General features: G+C 63.7%; 1 protein-coding gene across 2 annotated transcripts in view; it reads left to right on the forward strand.

The window, feature by feature from the left end:
• RBFOX3 (RNA binding fox-1 homolog 3) overlaps positions 1-15,345 on the forward strand; it is a 405,567-nt gene that overhangs the window by 378,257 nt on the left and 11,965 nt on the right. For both annotated transcript variants that reach the window (XM_045814230.2, XM_045814231.2), the window contains exons 5-8: positions 5,084-5,338; positions 11,438-11,575; positions 13,584-13,637; positions 14,464-14,556. In XM_045814230.2, coding sequence (XP_045670186.1) covers positions 5,117-5,338; positions 11,438-11,575; positions 13,584-13,637; positions 14,464-14,556 — 507 coding nt within the window. In that variant the 5' untranslated portion in view covers positions 5,084-5,116. The remainder of the gene's footprint in view (positions 1-5,083; positions 5,339-11,437; positions 11,576-13,583; positions 13,638-14,463; positions 14,557-15,345) is intronic.

A 15,345-nucleotide genomic window follows, 5' to 3' on the forward strand; every position in this document is an offset into this window, starting at 1 on the left:
TGATGTTCTGGGGCAGGAGGCAGACAATGCATGGTGGCCACGTTGGACACTGAGATGGAGAAGGGCAGAGCTGGGTCAGGGGGTGGGGAGTGCAGAGTTTGGACACCCCAATTTTAAAGGGGCCTCCCTGAGAAGGTGACGCCGAAGGAAGGGAGACTGCCATGGGGTGTGTGGGGAACAGTGTCCCTGCAGAAGGAACAGCCCATGCAAAGCCCTTGAGGCCAGAACTGGACATTCAGGGGGCAGCAGGGACACTTGTGGCTGGCATAAAATTCAAGGCGGGTGAAGCAGGACATGAGGGGCCAGGAGGGAGGGGGTCCAGGTCATGTAGGGCCAAGGGGCCATGTCGGCACTCTGGATTTTACTTGGAGAGGACTGGTTGTAGGGGCAGGGGCAGAAGCAGGAAGCTGGGGGAAATCATAGGGACCAGACCTAGGTGGAAGCAGTGAGTTGGCCAAGATGCTTGGGTTCTGGGTACATGTTGAAAGTGGAGCTGATGGGACTTCCTGCCTGATTGCTTGGAGTGGACAAAAAGAGAGAGCTCACCCCAGGTGTAGGGCTGAGCGCTGGGCTGTGGGTAGGGGGTGACCTCAAGAGAGGCAGATTTGATGGGGAGAACAAGGAGGGAAGCAGGAGTCCCCTTGAGTAAGTCAAGCTTGAATTATGTATTAGGTGGGCAGATGGCTGGGGGTGGTTGGAATTCGGGGGGGGGAGAACCCCAGGATGGAGACACAACTTGGGGGTGGTCAACATGCAGATGGTATTTTTAAATTGAGAAAAAGAACCTTAGTTCTAGCCACATAAGAGAGGGTGCAAAGACTGGGTTTTGGGGCCTCCAATGTCTGCAGGTTGGGGAGATGTGAGGAAACAATAACACAGACGTAGAAGGAACTTCCAGTAAAGCAGGAGAACCAACAGTGTGTTGTGACCAAACCGAGAGAAGAAAGTGTTTCTAGAGAGAGGAGTCAGTCCTGCTGAGGGACCAGGACCGGTGAGGTTTTCAACATGGCGGGACGTAGGAACCTGGACAAAGGTAGTTTCAGGGAATGGTACCAGGGAAAGCCGGTTTGGAGTGGGGCCAAGAAAGAGTGGAGGTAAAGGAACCGGAGACTGCAGATCAGGGCAGCTCGTTCCACAGACTTTGTTCTGTAGGGATGCAGCGAATTGGCTGCGTAGGCTGAAGGGGCCGTTGGGTCCAGGAGGTTCTCCTGCACCTGTCAGGGGAGAGAGCGCAGCGAATTGCCAGAGCTGTGAGCATAGGTTGGTGGGAAGGGCTGGGCTCTAGCGTGTGAGGCAGGCAGGCCGTCAGGTGAGCGTGGACATTCTCCTGTGTTTTCTGAAGAAAACAGAAAACAATGAAACCGCTTTGGTCAGTGGTCGGTGATCTCACGTGAATCATTCAGGGTGATTTTGTGTTTTTTTCCAGCAGTGTGGGCCGTGGAGTGCAGTGGGAAGAGCTGGATCTTGCCAGTTCTATCAGGAAAATGTGCTGATAGGAGGGAGGAATGTTTGTAGAGGAAGTGGAGTAATGACTACCCATCCACGCATCTATCCATCTGTCTGCCCGTCCGTCTTTCCGTCCATCCACCTGTCCATCCATCCACCCATTCGTCCATCCATCTATTCATCTGCCTGTTTGTCCGTTGGTCTGTCTGTTCATTCCCCCATCCACCATCCCTCCATCCATGTCCATCTTTGCACAGAGCCACTCACCTGGTGTGCACTGAGACTCTTCGCAGTGCAGCGAAGTGCTGTGCTGAGTGCAGGCATGTGGGAGCAGAGTGAGCGAGTGGCCCTGGTGCTCTGGGAATGTCCAGTCCCCTGGGGAGCCAGACATGTCCACCAGCTGCTCTGAAACAAGGCCAGCTGAGACGAGGCCCCAGCCTAGCAGGAGTCTGCTCAGCTCCTGCTGCAGAGCCCAAGCCTCTCTTCCACTCTGGCCCCAGCAGACCGAGGAAGACGGAAGAAAAGGAACGTGACAGCACCGGCCACGCTGCCCTCTCTGGGTCAGGCACCTCATGCCCTCGGGTGCACCTGGTCCCCTTGCTCTTCTGTCCAAGTCTGGTCTACAGGCGCCCTCAGCCCGAGCTGCACAGGGGAACCTCATGGGAAACTTTGGTTGTAAATCCACTCAGTTGCCCTGGGGAGGGGTCCAGGCGTGGGATGTGCAGCCAGGGTGCGGGCCACTCACCTGACCACTGCCACCTCCAGCGTGCCTGTGGAGGAGACTCAGGCGGGGTGATGAGAGTCCCCCCCCACCCAGGACCCACCAGATCATACTTACCCAGGTTATTCTGCGCTTCCTCTGTCCGGGCACCGTGATGACCTCTGCAGACGAGGGAATTTGTTCAGAGAGGATGAATGGTCACCCAGGGCCACCCGGTGACTAAGAGGGAGGCCTCCCCTGTGTATCGCAGACTCTAACTCTGGCCCTGGGCTGTGAAACCTCACACCCCCAACCCCCCGTGAAGGGCCACAGCCGTGCGTGCAGGAGCAGAGGTGAAGGTCTGAGAGCCAGGCAATCCGTGCTGCTATCCCGCTCCTCCCGTATCAGCCTGACAAGTCACTCAGTCCCTGTGCCTCAGTTTGACCAGCTGTGAAATGGGGGCTGTTGATCGCCTGGTGGGTTGGAGGGCGATTCAGCGAGTTAGGGTGCAAAGCGGAGAGCACGGTGTGCTCAGATGTGCGGATTCATTATCGTGTCCCAGATGGCCCTGGATGTCCCATCTCGTAGCTGCCTCCTGCCCCACCCAGAGCCCTTCAGACCCGGGCACTCTAGCCCCAAACACACCGCCGTGTCCCACCCCTGTGTTGCAGGTTCCCTGACATCTGGGCTCAGCTCCAGCCCAGGGAGCCACTGTGGTGAGAGTGGCAGCTGTCACTAGTCCTGAGGGGACCCAGGGAAGAGGGTGCTGGGGAGGGGGAGGGGTGAGGTGAGAAGGAGCAGATGGGAGAAGAGCCCCTCCTTCCTGGGCCTTGGAGGAGGGAGGGAAGTGGCTGCACTAGGAAGATGTGAGTTAGTGAAGGCTCTAATCAAATATTTATCAGTTAATTGATCTCTCGAGGCTGCTGACAGCGCCCTCTCCCTTACCCCGGCCTGCTCTTCCTCCTCCTCCCGCCCGCTGCCCTCGCCCCTTGCCCAGCTTCCGTCCCTCCCTGGCCCCGGGGGCTCCTCCACTTCCCCCAGCCCCCCCCCTTCCTCGCCCTGCACCCTCCCCTCTCCCGCCCAGTACGTTTGCTAACAGTAGGTAGCAGGAGGGACTTTGTGGGCCACTTTGGAACAGTGGGAGCGGGGGGTCCAGGAAAGGGCGTGCACTCGTGAGTGTGTGTGATTCACACACGCGTTTCCCTCCCGCTGCCTGGAGCTCAGACGCTGCCCCAGCTTCAGTCCGTGCAGACAGAGGGTGGCATGGAACTTCCTCACGAGGCCACTGCTCACAGGGCCAGGGGTCACCCCAGGAGTTAGGGTGAGAGAGGAGGCTCGCACTGCGGGTTTCAAGGGGCTGGGGCCCTGGCAGAGAGCTGGCCTCTGGCCTCCTGCCAGCAGGTCGGTGGGGGACAGGGCCCTGGGCTGCGGGCAGAACACCCAGCCCGGGTCTCGTGCACGTTCTCCAGCGCCTTCGTGAGGCCAGGCCCCTCGGGTCACCTTGCGCTCGGGGTAGGTGTCGGCATTCACTCCCGCCCTGGATGGCAGAGCCCACGGAGGCCGGGGCTGCCCATCCGCTCCGCCGCCCGTCAGAGCCACGGGCCTAGCACCCCAACGCCCGATAAACAGTTGTGGGGCGAGTCGTAGTAAATGATGAAGAACAGAGCAGGGCCGGGCACGTTCTCTGGGAGGAGCCCCCGTCTCACCGGGGGATGGGCAAGGAAACAAACAGGCTGCCAAGGCCGGCGTGAGGGGGCAGCGCAGGGGTGTGGGGGGCTCCTCATTGGTGAGACGGCAGGAGGGCGGCCGTCCACGTCTGTACAAGGGTCCTTCCGCACTGGGGAGATACTCAAGGGAGGGATGGTACCTGTCCTTCCAGATGGTGGGGCACTCTCTCCCTTGGGGACACCCTTAGAAGGTCAGAGAGTGCCTCACCTACTCAGAGGAGCTGCTGCAAACCTGCCCTCACCACCTCCCCCAGCGTGTATCCTCAGTGGGGAGCGACAACTAGGAGAAGCCAGGACCCCATCCCTATCCCACGCCCCCGCCAGCGTGAGGACCCTTGTCCCTTCCCTGGGGCTGAGGGGCTTTCTTCCAGGGCTACATCAGGGGTTCCCACAGGTGCCCAGATTGCTGCAGGAGGTCTGGGGTGTGGGCAAGAACTTGCATTGCTGACAAGCTCCCAGGTGAGGCTCCTGGGTCCAAGCACCCCGTGGGAAGAGTCTCTGTCCTGCAGCATGGCTGGGACCCTGCCCCAGGGCCCAGGCTTCTAAAAGCCCCTGGGGCAGCAGGCCTTCAGGGACGGGGTGGGGTCTTCCAGAGATCTGCTTGGGGATCTCAAGACAGAGCTGGAACCTTCCATGCCCCACAGACAGCATGGAACCGGGTCCTGTGGTGCCAGGCTCCCAGTTCTGTGGGATCAGCTCTGATCATCTTCCCTGCAGGCGGTGATGGTGTTCTCCTTCTCCCTCTTTACCTTCGTAAGGCAGGAGGGAGGAGGGCATGGTTCTAAAGGAGACAGGAGGGACCCCATGCTGCTGGCACATTCTGTATCTTGACGGGATCGGCGTCTCCTGGTGGGAGGACTTCACTGGAGGTCACCACTGGCAGACACTGGGGAGAGGGTGCATGGGGTCACAGGGTGTTATTTCTTAAATTGCACGACTTTGATGTACTCAGGTCTGACAAGGACGTGTCAGTGGTCTTGAGCCCTGGGCTCCCCAGACGACGCCATCCCAGCAGGCACCTCCAACAGCTCAGATCTGCTGCCCTGTGTCGGGGAGCCCCCCACCCAGAGGGCCTGGGCTGTGCTGCCAACAGGACAGCGTCGAAGCTGCAAGGGCTTCTGGAAAGGCCCGCTCGGGCTGCGAGCTCTCAGAAGGGGGCAGGGTCCGGGCCCGCCAGCCGTCTAACCAGCCGCTCTCTTTCCCTCCGCAGGGCAATCAGGACGCCACGGCTCCGCCTGAAGCGATGGCCCAGCCCTACCCCCCTGCCCAGTACCCCCCTCCGCCACAGAACGGCATCCCCGCCGAGTACGCGCCACCCCCTCCGCACCCCACGCAGGACTACTCGGGCCAGACCCCGGTCCCCCCGGAGCACGGCATGACCCTGTACACACCAGCACAGACCCACCCCGAGCAGCCGGGCACCGAGGCCAGCACACAGCCCGTCGCCGGGGCCCAGACAGTGCCGGTAAGGGGCCCCGCCAGCCCCCCGCTGCAGGGAGCAGTGCCCACCTAGAGGGAGGCTCAGCGGGGCAGTGAGGGCCCGCGGTGGGGAGGGCCCGGGAGGGGCCTCTGGGATGGACAGGCAGGTCCTTCCCACCTTGGAGCCCTTCGTCTGACACCCGGCATGGGGTGGCCGGTGACCCCACCGGCTGCCCGGCCCCCTGAGCCGCAGATTCCCCTCATCTGGGAGATGGAGCCTCCTGGCTGGGCGGCTGGTGACCCGTCCCTGGGAGGTGAGGGGAACGGCGAGGCCTGGGCCCCGGGTGTCTGCGCAGGCGGGGTCAGGGCGACAGGAGAGGAGGCTCAGGGCCCCTCGTGTGTCTCGGGTGGTGGGCGCGGCGATCATTTCTAATCACTCGTAATCTACCTGCTTGGCCGCTCTCCAGTCAGAGAGCCGCACTTCTGTGGTTGTAATGCGGCTCCACGGAGAAAGCGCTGAGCTGCTCGCTTCTCAGGCTCCCTGACAGCAGAGGAGCCTGGCAAGGGGCAGCTGGCCTCGGGTGGGCGTCCCACAAGGCGGCCCCTCCTGGGGACCTGCCAGAGTGCAGCCCACTCCACCCCTTCCCCCGCCCTCCTCCCAGTCGCCTTGTCCACACGCCCACCGCTGCCACGTCTCGGGCTTTGGGCTCCTCCGGCTGTCCCCGCTGGCTGCCTCCCAGTCCTGGCTGGCCGGGCTGGGCAGCAGGCCAGCACACCCCGTGCTGCCCGGGAGCAGCCCCGCCTCGCAGCCTCCCGATGGGCGCCCTCCCCTGTGCTCCCTCAGCCCTCCCCGTGTTCCAGCCTGGCTCCCTGGGTGCCGTGTGGACCCAAATACCACCCACCCTCCCGGGGTGGGCAGCAGCACTCAGGCTGTCTGGGGAGAGAGCCCACCCAAGCTGCCCGCTGGGCCGGACCGGACCCTCATTCGGGGCCCAGCCAGTGCCCTTCTGCCCTGTGTGGAGTGCCGCCGGCTGAGCCGGACCTGTCCCCTCCCCACGTCCCAGTGTGGGGTGTCTCCCGTGGACCCCCACCCAGGGTTCGTACAGATGGAAGAGGCAAGGCCTGTGGGCCCTCGCACTGGGAGCCCAGCCGTACTTCTGGGGCCGCTCTCTTTCTGCTTCTGCTTCCTCAAACCCACGACGTGGGTGTGCTCGGACCCAGAGGGGGCTCATCCAGACCGCGTCACGGCTGGCAGACAGGGCATATCCAGCCAGACCTCCCATGACACGACCTCCTCGGAAGCGAGCACGGGAGACAAGGCGGTCAGACCGGCAGGTGCCACGAGTGGGGGCCGAGAGCGGATGCCTGTGCCACAGGAACGAGCCGGCTGGGCTCTGAGACACTGCCGAGTGCCGGGTGTGGCAGAACCGGGAAGAGCATGACGTCTTCTCCACTCGACAGACGGTTGTGGGGACCCTACGTGGGCCGCACGCTGAGCCAGCACCGGGGTACGGGGAGGAGGTGACCGGCCCTGCCCTGTGCTGGCCACCAGTTCCTGTCAGTCAAGGACGTAAAAGTCAACAAGGTGCCAGTCATGGTCTCCATGCCTACGACAGAATATGGGCCCTGGAGGGGACTCAGGAGTCCCAGAAAGGATTCGTCCCGAATGAGAGGCGGGAGTCTCCCTTCTCTGGCCAAGGGCCTCCCAAGGAAAGCGCTTGGGCCCGACAGCACCCCAAGCCTGGACAGCGGGGCCGCCTTGACCTCCCTTGTTCCAGCCCGGGTCTCTTCAAGCCCTGCAAGGGGTCAGGGTCGGTGGGTCTTCCCTCCGGGAATACAGAGGCGAGACTGTCCCTGGCCATGCCTGGAGCCAGGTGAGCCCCTGCAGGTACGGTCACTGGGGACGCAGAGGACGCGAAGATGGCAGCTGCCGCTGGACAGCGTGAGTGCTCGGGGCCTGAATGGTTATGCAAGAAGCATCTCACCTCGGGAGGAGCTGGAGAGAGCGAGCGCACCCTGTCCTGCTCCAAGACTCCAGTAGCCACCCTCTTCCCAGAGGGGCTGCCCAGCACTCCCAGCTAAAGCCTGAACACCTCCATGCCGGGTCAGCGGTCCCACGTCCCGTCCTCGCGTGAAGGCTCCTCAGCTCACCGAAGCCTCCTCTCGCCCCTCCCCACGCAGCCTGGGGTTCGGAGGGGTAGGTACAGGCAGCCTGGGGTCCAGGCTTCAGCTTCCGTCCAGACCCGTGCTCTCTTGCATGTGGATTCTGCTTGTCGCTGCGGTGTCTCTGGCAGAAGTGGCATGGAGAGCCACGCGGGACAGGGGATGCTGATGAGTCAGGGCCTTCCTCACTACTCTGCAGGGACCCGGCTACAGGCTGGGGACCACCTCCCCAGAGTGCTCATTCACTCAGGATCGTGCAGGTCCCCTGCACGTGCTTTCCCCACCCACCTGTCCTCCCCGAATCCTGAGACAGCCAGAGGGGCGTCTGCGCTCAGAAACGACTCCCACTCTCCCTGTCTTCCTCTGTGTGATGAACCTCACAGGGCCAGTCCCGTGGGGTCTCCCCTCCCCAGTGAGCAGGTGCCATGCTAGCAGGAGCTGTGGCCTTTGGTCCCCTTTGCACTTGGCTCCTGGGGCTTTCAGCAAAGGGAAAAGGGTGGGCTGTGGCTGGAGTGCAAGGTGGAAAGGCAGATGTGTCCCCCCCAGTACCCCCTGCCCACGCCCTGCCTCCGCAGTGAGACCCAGCTGGGCGCCCCCACCCTGGCCAGGTGCAAGCAGATGCCACCCTCGGTCAGCACCAGGGCAACAGGTGCGTGGCCAGCAGAGAGCTCTTAGAATAGTCTGTCGTTCGGAGTCCGAAGTGGGAGCACACAGCTCCGCCCAAGGAGGAGGCTGCCCGTTACATTGTCATAAGTAGGCCACACGTAGAGAGGGCCTCTCCCTGTGCCGAGGGAGCTTGGGGAGGCCCAGGCACAGGGGCTGGTGGGGCATGCGCTGGGCGCATCTGGGCCCTGCTCCTGGCCCACCCCCCCCGGCAGGGCGGTGGGAGGCATGATGGCTAAGGTGACGCAGACAAGGAGAAGGACTCAGAAGCAAAGCCCCTGTGGCCAGCTGGGGGAGGGGAGGGGTGAGTGCGGCCCGTGGGGGGGGGGGTCACTGTTTTCTTTTTCTCTTCCTTTGAGCAATAGGACAGAGGTTGCTTTAAAAGAGAGAGAGGGGAAAGACAAGGGGAGTCCTAGGGAAAGAACTCGCGGGCTGGGGGTGCCCCCTTCCCAGCCCCGCCCCTCCCCCCCAGACTGTTAACACTGGGGGTTTCTCCACACATCTTACGATTTTATAGTCACCGAACCCGTTCATCTGCGCTGGGGGGTGAGGGGGCTCCTTCCTTGCTTGAGTCCTAGCCCTGCTCGCGATTCATTCCATAGGACCCCCAAACACCCCATTCCCCCTCCTCACCCTCAGCCGGCTCCCCTTAAGGCCTCTGTGGAGGGGTCTGGAGCAGAGCAGGGGGGGGCCTGGACATGGAGACTCACAGTGGGCCCAGGGCAGAAGGGAAGCCCAGGGGGGACCCAGACGCTTGCCTGGGCAGCGGCGCCCATGCCCAGGGCTCCCCGGCTGCTCTGGCCACGCTGACCGCTGCCCTCTGCTGGTTGCAACCAGCATTACATGTTCCTCTCTGAATTCCCAAATTCAGGGTGACTCCTTTAGTCACCGGTACCCAGGAGCCACGGAGGGCTTGCGTATGTGAAATGCACTGGGTGGGGGCATGGTGACAGAGGGCACTGACCCACCCTGACCACTGCATGGGAAGTCAAGGATGCGCGGCGGGTTCTGCTTGGATTGGGGGGCGAGGACGAGGCTCTGGAGCACGCAAGCTTGCTCTCGTCACAGAAGAGCAGGATCATGGGAGGAGGAGAACGGGGGAGCAGGTGGGGCTGTTGGGCATTGGCAGGTTCCTGCTTAGCAGGAGGAGCTCCCGGGTGTCCCTGCGGCACCTGGAGGCAGCTGCCCAGTGTTGCCTCCGCGGACCTGCCCCCCGGCCCCACCCGCCAGTGCTTCCTCCACGGGTGCTCCAGTAGCCTGGTTCCTGGGGCTGGTTGGGGACCCCCAGGCCCAGGCACTGCGTCACCTGCAGCCCCAGCCACGCACACACGCCACTCGGCAGCCCGGTAGGAGAACAACACTCGTCAGAACCGGGTGCACCCCTTAAAGGATGGCCACCCCACCGGGACAGGTACGCATGCCTCAGGTGAACAAGAGGACGGTGGCCTCCAGCCACACCAGGGACTGCACACCGTATGCTGCTGCTTAACGTAGGAGCGCAGACCTGATTGTGAGGGACCTTTGAGCAGGTGCTCAGGCTCTCTCAGCAGCCCAGGAGCTGACGATGTCCACTCCCCTCACCTCTGGCACCTGCTGCCCGGGAGCCTGGTCAGAGGCCTCCTGGATGAGCGCCGAAGTCGGGAGCGGCCCCTTCCTTCCAGAAAGGACGAACGGGTTGGCCATTGAGGGCAGCCACTCAGGAGTCCACAGACAGACGACCTGCCACGAACTGCCCCTCAGCTCCATTTCCTCGGCCTGGGGGAGGCCTCGGGCCAGCCCTGCTCACCTGTCCTAACTCTGGGGGGCATGTTGTACCCATCAGCACTCCTTTGCTGGACTGCAAGGAAGCCCGCCAGAAAGTGGCTTAAGCAAAGCGACGGTTCTCAGAGACCTGTGGGAAGCGGTCTCCGGGCGTCTCTCCTCTGCCGGCCTCTCACTGCCAGTCAGCTGCCTGTGCTCCTCGGGCCACGTGAGAGGCCACGGCCACCGGCACTTCCCCTCGTACAATCTCCAGCGTGGGCCTTAGGGGACCCTCCCCGCCCTGCTCTCTCCGGGCGTGTCAGAGACGCTCGGTGTGATGGTGCTGGAGCCAGGGCGCCCCTCATGCCTTCGGCCAAGGTCCCGCCGTCCCAGAAGCAGACCCTGGACAAGGCTCCAAGACCAAGCAGAAGGCCAGGGACAGGATCCCAAGAAAACCCCAACAGAAGAGTGGGGAACTGAGGCAGGAGAGCAAGGAGCGGGGAAAGGCATGTTTTCAGCCTGTTAGCCCCCCAGGGACATGGGGACAGAGTGGAGACCCCGGAGGAGCCCCCGGGGTGGGTGCCAGGCCGCTTGTGCACCCGCCGTGTCTGTCACCGGCTGAGGGCCGCTCTCGTACCCTCGCACTCCGACGTGCCGCGCCAGCGAGCTGAGCCAGGAGCCTTGGGGTGGCGGTGGGCGGGACTGGGGTGCCCCGTGAACGCCCGGCATCAGGCTCACGGTGAGCTGAGCGCCACCTCAGTCCATCGGGCACGGTGAGCGCCCGCTGCACGCCTGTGGCATGGTGGCTCAGCGGGGACAGAACCAGGCTGACGGCCAGCCAGGTGGTGAGCTGGTGGCCGTCCCTGCAAAAATCCACCGAGGGGCCTCGTAGGCTTGTCGCCTCGGCGCGCATCCCGGCCTCGTCCTCACGGGGGCTGTGGGGTCAGAGGTCCTGGCCTCTGTTTCCTGAGCCCCAAGTCTTTTGGATCCCCCCTGTTCACTGACTTTGGGGTCCCAGATGGGGAAGAGCACTAACGGCCTGGAAGAGAGCCACGCCTGCAGAGGCCGAGCAACAGGGGGACATGGATGGGAGGCAGCCCTGGGTGACTGCTGGGGGCCAGCACCCCACAGATGTGTGTGCCCGACGGGCCCGGAAACCTCTCTGCCTTCTCATCCGGCCTTGAAAGCCGGAAGGGTCCCCGTGCTCCCAGAACTCAGGCTGTCCCGCGAAGGGCAAACCCATGCCTCTGATGATCGTAATAGTCGGTGGAGCTGAGGGACCGTTAAGGTCAGACCTCTGGACAGGGCCGAGCCAGGAGCATGGAGACACCCCCAGCCCCGGAGGCCTTGCCCCGCGCTGGCGGCCGGCGCAGCTCGCGCAGAGGCCTGGCGGGGGGACCTGTGAGGCTGAGACACAGCCGCGCGGTACCTGTGAGGATCGTGCGCCCAGACCCCCTCCCAACCCCAGCCCCAGGATGGGGAGGCCCAGGGAGTTGGGGGATCTGGCCTCCAGACCGTCCCCTCCCTGCGGGATGGGAGCTGAGAGGGGCACCTCACAGCCCGGGTCCTCTGCCCACAGCAGACAGATGAGGCGGCACAGACGGACAGCCAGCCACTCCACCCCTCCGACCCCACAGAGAAGCAGCAGCCCAAGCGGCTACACGTCTCCAACATCCCCTTCCGGTTCAGGGACCCCGACCTGCGGCAAATGTTCGGGGTGAGTGTGTGCAGCCCCCCCATCCCGCCCCCCACCCCACCCGCCTCCAGCTCCATGTCCCCGGTATCCCACTGCCTCCTGGGGCCAGCCCTGCTCTGACCTAAGCCTGTGGGATGGAAAGAAAGGAGGGAAAAGGACCCAAGCTCAGGAAGGAGCAGCGGCAGCCAGAAATCCCCCCCCCCCCCACCGCACCCGCTGTCCTCGGGGCTTAGGGTCCCCGTGGGGCTGAGGCCAGTGCCAGTTCGGCTATTACTGTGTAGTCCCAGCAGCCTTCCCTGGGCTCCAGGGACCCCTGTGCCCTCAGAGGCCACCCGAAGGGCCAGCTAGCCCCCTGGCCTCACGCCCAGCGATGGCCCACCCCCTGCCTGTCCTGTGTGCTGAGGGCTGAGCACTCCACCTCTCTGGGCCTGTGTCCATGGGGCTCTGGGCGAGTGCTCCAACCGTGGGAAGCCAGCGCAGGCTCATTTGCTCCCTGGATTCTCCCGGTCGGTTCCCAGATTTTGTGCTTTAGGATTTCGGCCAGCTGCAGTGTGGCTGTGAGAACGTGCAGGGCAGGCCTTCCGTCCTGTGGCTGCTTTGTCCTGCCGCTTGACCTGAGCGCCACGCAGGTGCCGAGGCCCACCAGGTGCTGGGCTGCCCCGTGGGGGGCCGAGCAGGCAGCGGCCAAGCCATTCGTCCGAGAACAGTGCAGCCACGGAAGCCTCGTGTGCCTGGCCCACGTTTTTTCCCTCACCCTGAACCCTCTTCCCCACGGCCAGCACGGCACCCACCCTCACCCCTGCCACAAGCTAGGCAGGCTCTGGCCCCTGAACCCCAGCCTTGCCTTCACGCCACCCACCGCCCAAGTGGGATTTGTCAAAGGGGAGGTGCTCAGAGGGTGGCCTCAGGAGGGACCCAGCACCCACACCTTGCCCCACATAGCCACCCCCCTTCTTGGAGGCCAGGCCCCATCGCACATGGAGCTTAGACACAGGGAGGGACTGAAGGGGTTTGGAATGAGAGGGCTCAGCTCCTCTTGGCCTGGGCCAGGCTGCTGCCAGCCTCTTTGAGCCTGGAGCCCCCACTCAAAGCAGCTGCCTTACAGAGCTCACCCTGAGCAGGACCCTCGGTCCTTATCCCTCACTTGTCCCCATGCAACGGGCACTGACTGGCGTCAGCTCGCCCGTCCCCACACCGGGGCGTCAGCTTGCCCGTTTCAGCTTTCAGCAGAGTTGGGATTGCGTTGCTGTCTTGTCTGTGTCACGTCACTGCTGCTTTTGACACCCAGCTCCAAGTGTTGTGGGATGCAGGGGGCACCCATCGGTTACACACACTGGAGGCCACAGGACAGGCCTCTCAGGACCCGGTTTCAGGGATTTGGTTTCACAGGTCCGTGGTCTCATGTGACAGTGAGAGAGCCGGAGCTGCCCCTGGGGGTCCTGGGCCAGTGATGGGGCAGGAAGGGCCCAACCACAGCATCTGGGCCTGCCTGGCCAGCACGTCCGAGATAGGTAGAGGAGTTTGGGGTCAGTGCTGTTCTGTATCCCACAGAGCCCAGCCCCAGACAGCACAGGCTGCTGGCAGTATGGGGTCCCTCCATGGCACTTTGTCTCTCCCAGCGGCTCCTGTGCCCCTTCCAGCACCCCACCGTTTGGGAAGGACCTATTCATAGCCCTTTACCCTTTAGTGTGAATTAGAGGTGGCCGTCAGTAACTTGGGGCAGAGTCCAGGCAGGGAGAGGAGAGGGACGCTGGGGGAGGCTGCCCCCTTCCCCGGTTCTCAGCCCCCACCTGGCCCTTGGACAGGTAGGGAACGCTCTCTCCATGAGAACCTGGGGAGGGGTCTCCTGTCCTCAGACCGTGCTACACCGAGAGCCCCCCTTCTTCCCTGCAGGAGGCTGGGTGAGGCCTGGCAGAGGGCCAGACCAGGGCAGCAGCTGAGGGTCTCCTGGGAAGCAGGCACGCAGGGTTGTGGGGCACTCCTAACCCATCCTCCCCTGTCTCCCCACCCCCCCTCTCTGTCTCTGCAGCAATTCGGAAAAATTTTAGACGTGGAGATCATTTTTAACGAGCGGGGCTCCAAGGTGGGTGCCGCCCAGAGGCCGCCACCATTACAGCGCCGCTGTAGGCCCCGCCAGGCTAACGTGTGACATGTGCGTTTCCTTCCTGGAGAGCTTCGCGCCCGAGGACCCCTGAGCTACACGGGTGCTTGTATTCCCCGCTCCTCCGCCCCTCCCCGCCCCGTCCCCGCTGTCTGTGTTGTTGCCGCAGCTGCCACGCCTCTTTCTCTCGGAGCTGCCAGGACCTCTCTGTCTGCGCCCGCCCCCGCCAGCCAAGCCACTCCTCTGGGGGGCCACCGGCCTGGCCGGGAGCTGGCCGGAGGCTTGGGGTGCGGCTACAGGGTGGGCAGCGTGAGGGGGCCCGGCAAAGACGAGCCCTGCTCCCTGCTCAGACAAGGGAAGACCCCCCCATGCAGGCTTCTGGGGGGAAGGGATGGGGTACCCCCGGGAGGTCCTGAACCACCACCACCACCACCCCCGCCTTGCCCCCCAGGGGGCATCAGGATGATAGTCCTGGCCCCTGGCTGGGTTAGCATCTCTCTTGGAGCTTTGGCCTGTCCTCTGGGTGGTGCCAGGCGGTCAGCTCAGGCCGGACTTGGGCTAGGCCAGCAGCTGCCCCTGCCTGGGGCCCTACCCTTCCTGGGCATCCTGCCAGTGGCACCAGGGCAGGCCTCTGGGCTGCCGACCTCTCCTTCAACTCACCTGACTCAGTCCCTCTCTTTCTCTCTCTCTCTCTCTTTCTCTCCCCCCTTCTCTCCCCACCCCCCACTGCCCTGCCCCCCACCCCACTCCTCCTATGTTTTCCTCCCTCTCATCCTTTCTTTCCGTGTCTGTCCTTCTCCGCTCACAGGGTTTTGGGTTTGTAACTTTTGAAACTAGCTCAGATGCTGACCGAGCCCGGGAGAAGCTGAATGGGACGATCGTAGAGGGACGGAAAATTGAGGTGCTCAGATAAGTGTGCTGTGCAGGCCGCGCCCTTGAGAACCGCTACTGTGGCCCAGGCCCCTCCCCGCCCCGCGGCCACCCTGCGCAGAGTGGGGCCAGGGCCCTCCCAGGGCAGGGCCACGCCAAGGCCAGAGCCCAGCCCATCTCCTGCCACCCCTCGCGGGCCCACCCAAGACCCCCTCCGTCTGCTTTCTGGAGGCCCCCCAACTGCGGAAATAGGCCAGACCCTGGGAGGAGCCCCGGAAATCTTGTGTTTAAGGCTTGGCAGCTCCAAGGACCACAGCCAGCTCAGTCTGCCCCCCCCCCCCCCGGGAAGTGCTGTCAATCCCCGAGCCCTCCCACCAGGGAGCCGCAGCTCCCCCTTCCCCAGCTGCCAGGAAGGGACCTAGCCCAGAGGAGCAGAGAGAGGAGGCCAGGGGCCCCCTTCAACCCCCTTTGCCCCTTTTCTGGTGGGCTGCCCATCCCCCCCACCAGTGCTGTGGCTCTGGGTGTCTGGGAACTGGGCTCCCGGACAGGCAGGGCAGTGAGGGGTGGCCAGAGAGGGGGGGGTCAGCAGCAAGTGCAGAGTCCACGGGAAGAGAAGTGGAAAGGCCTGGGGGGAGGGCTTCCGGAAGCAGAAGTACTGGACGCACTGACCTGGGCCAGGCTCTGGTTCTTGCTGGGCAGGCACCTAAAGATGTGGCCCGAGGTCCAGACGCTCACACTGGACGTGGGGCAGGCAGAATGGCCTGAACTCCTTTCCTGGGCACCACCACTGCCCTGTTCTCTACTTCCTTCCACAGAGGCC

This window comes from Ursus americanus, chromosome 23 (assembly GCF_024610735.1).
Source record: "Ursus americanus isolate L20-20 chromosome 23, mUrsAme1.1.p, whole genome shotgun sequence".
NCBI lineage: Eukaryota > Metazoa > Chordata > Mammalia > Carnivora > Ursidae > Ursus > Ursus americanus.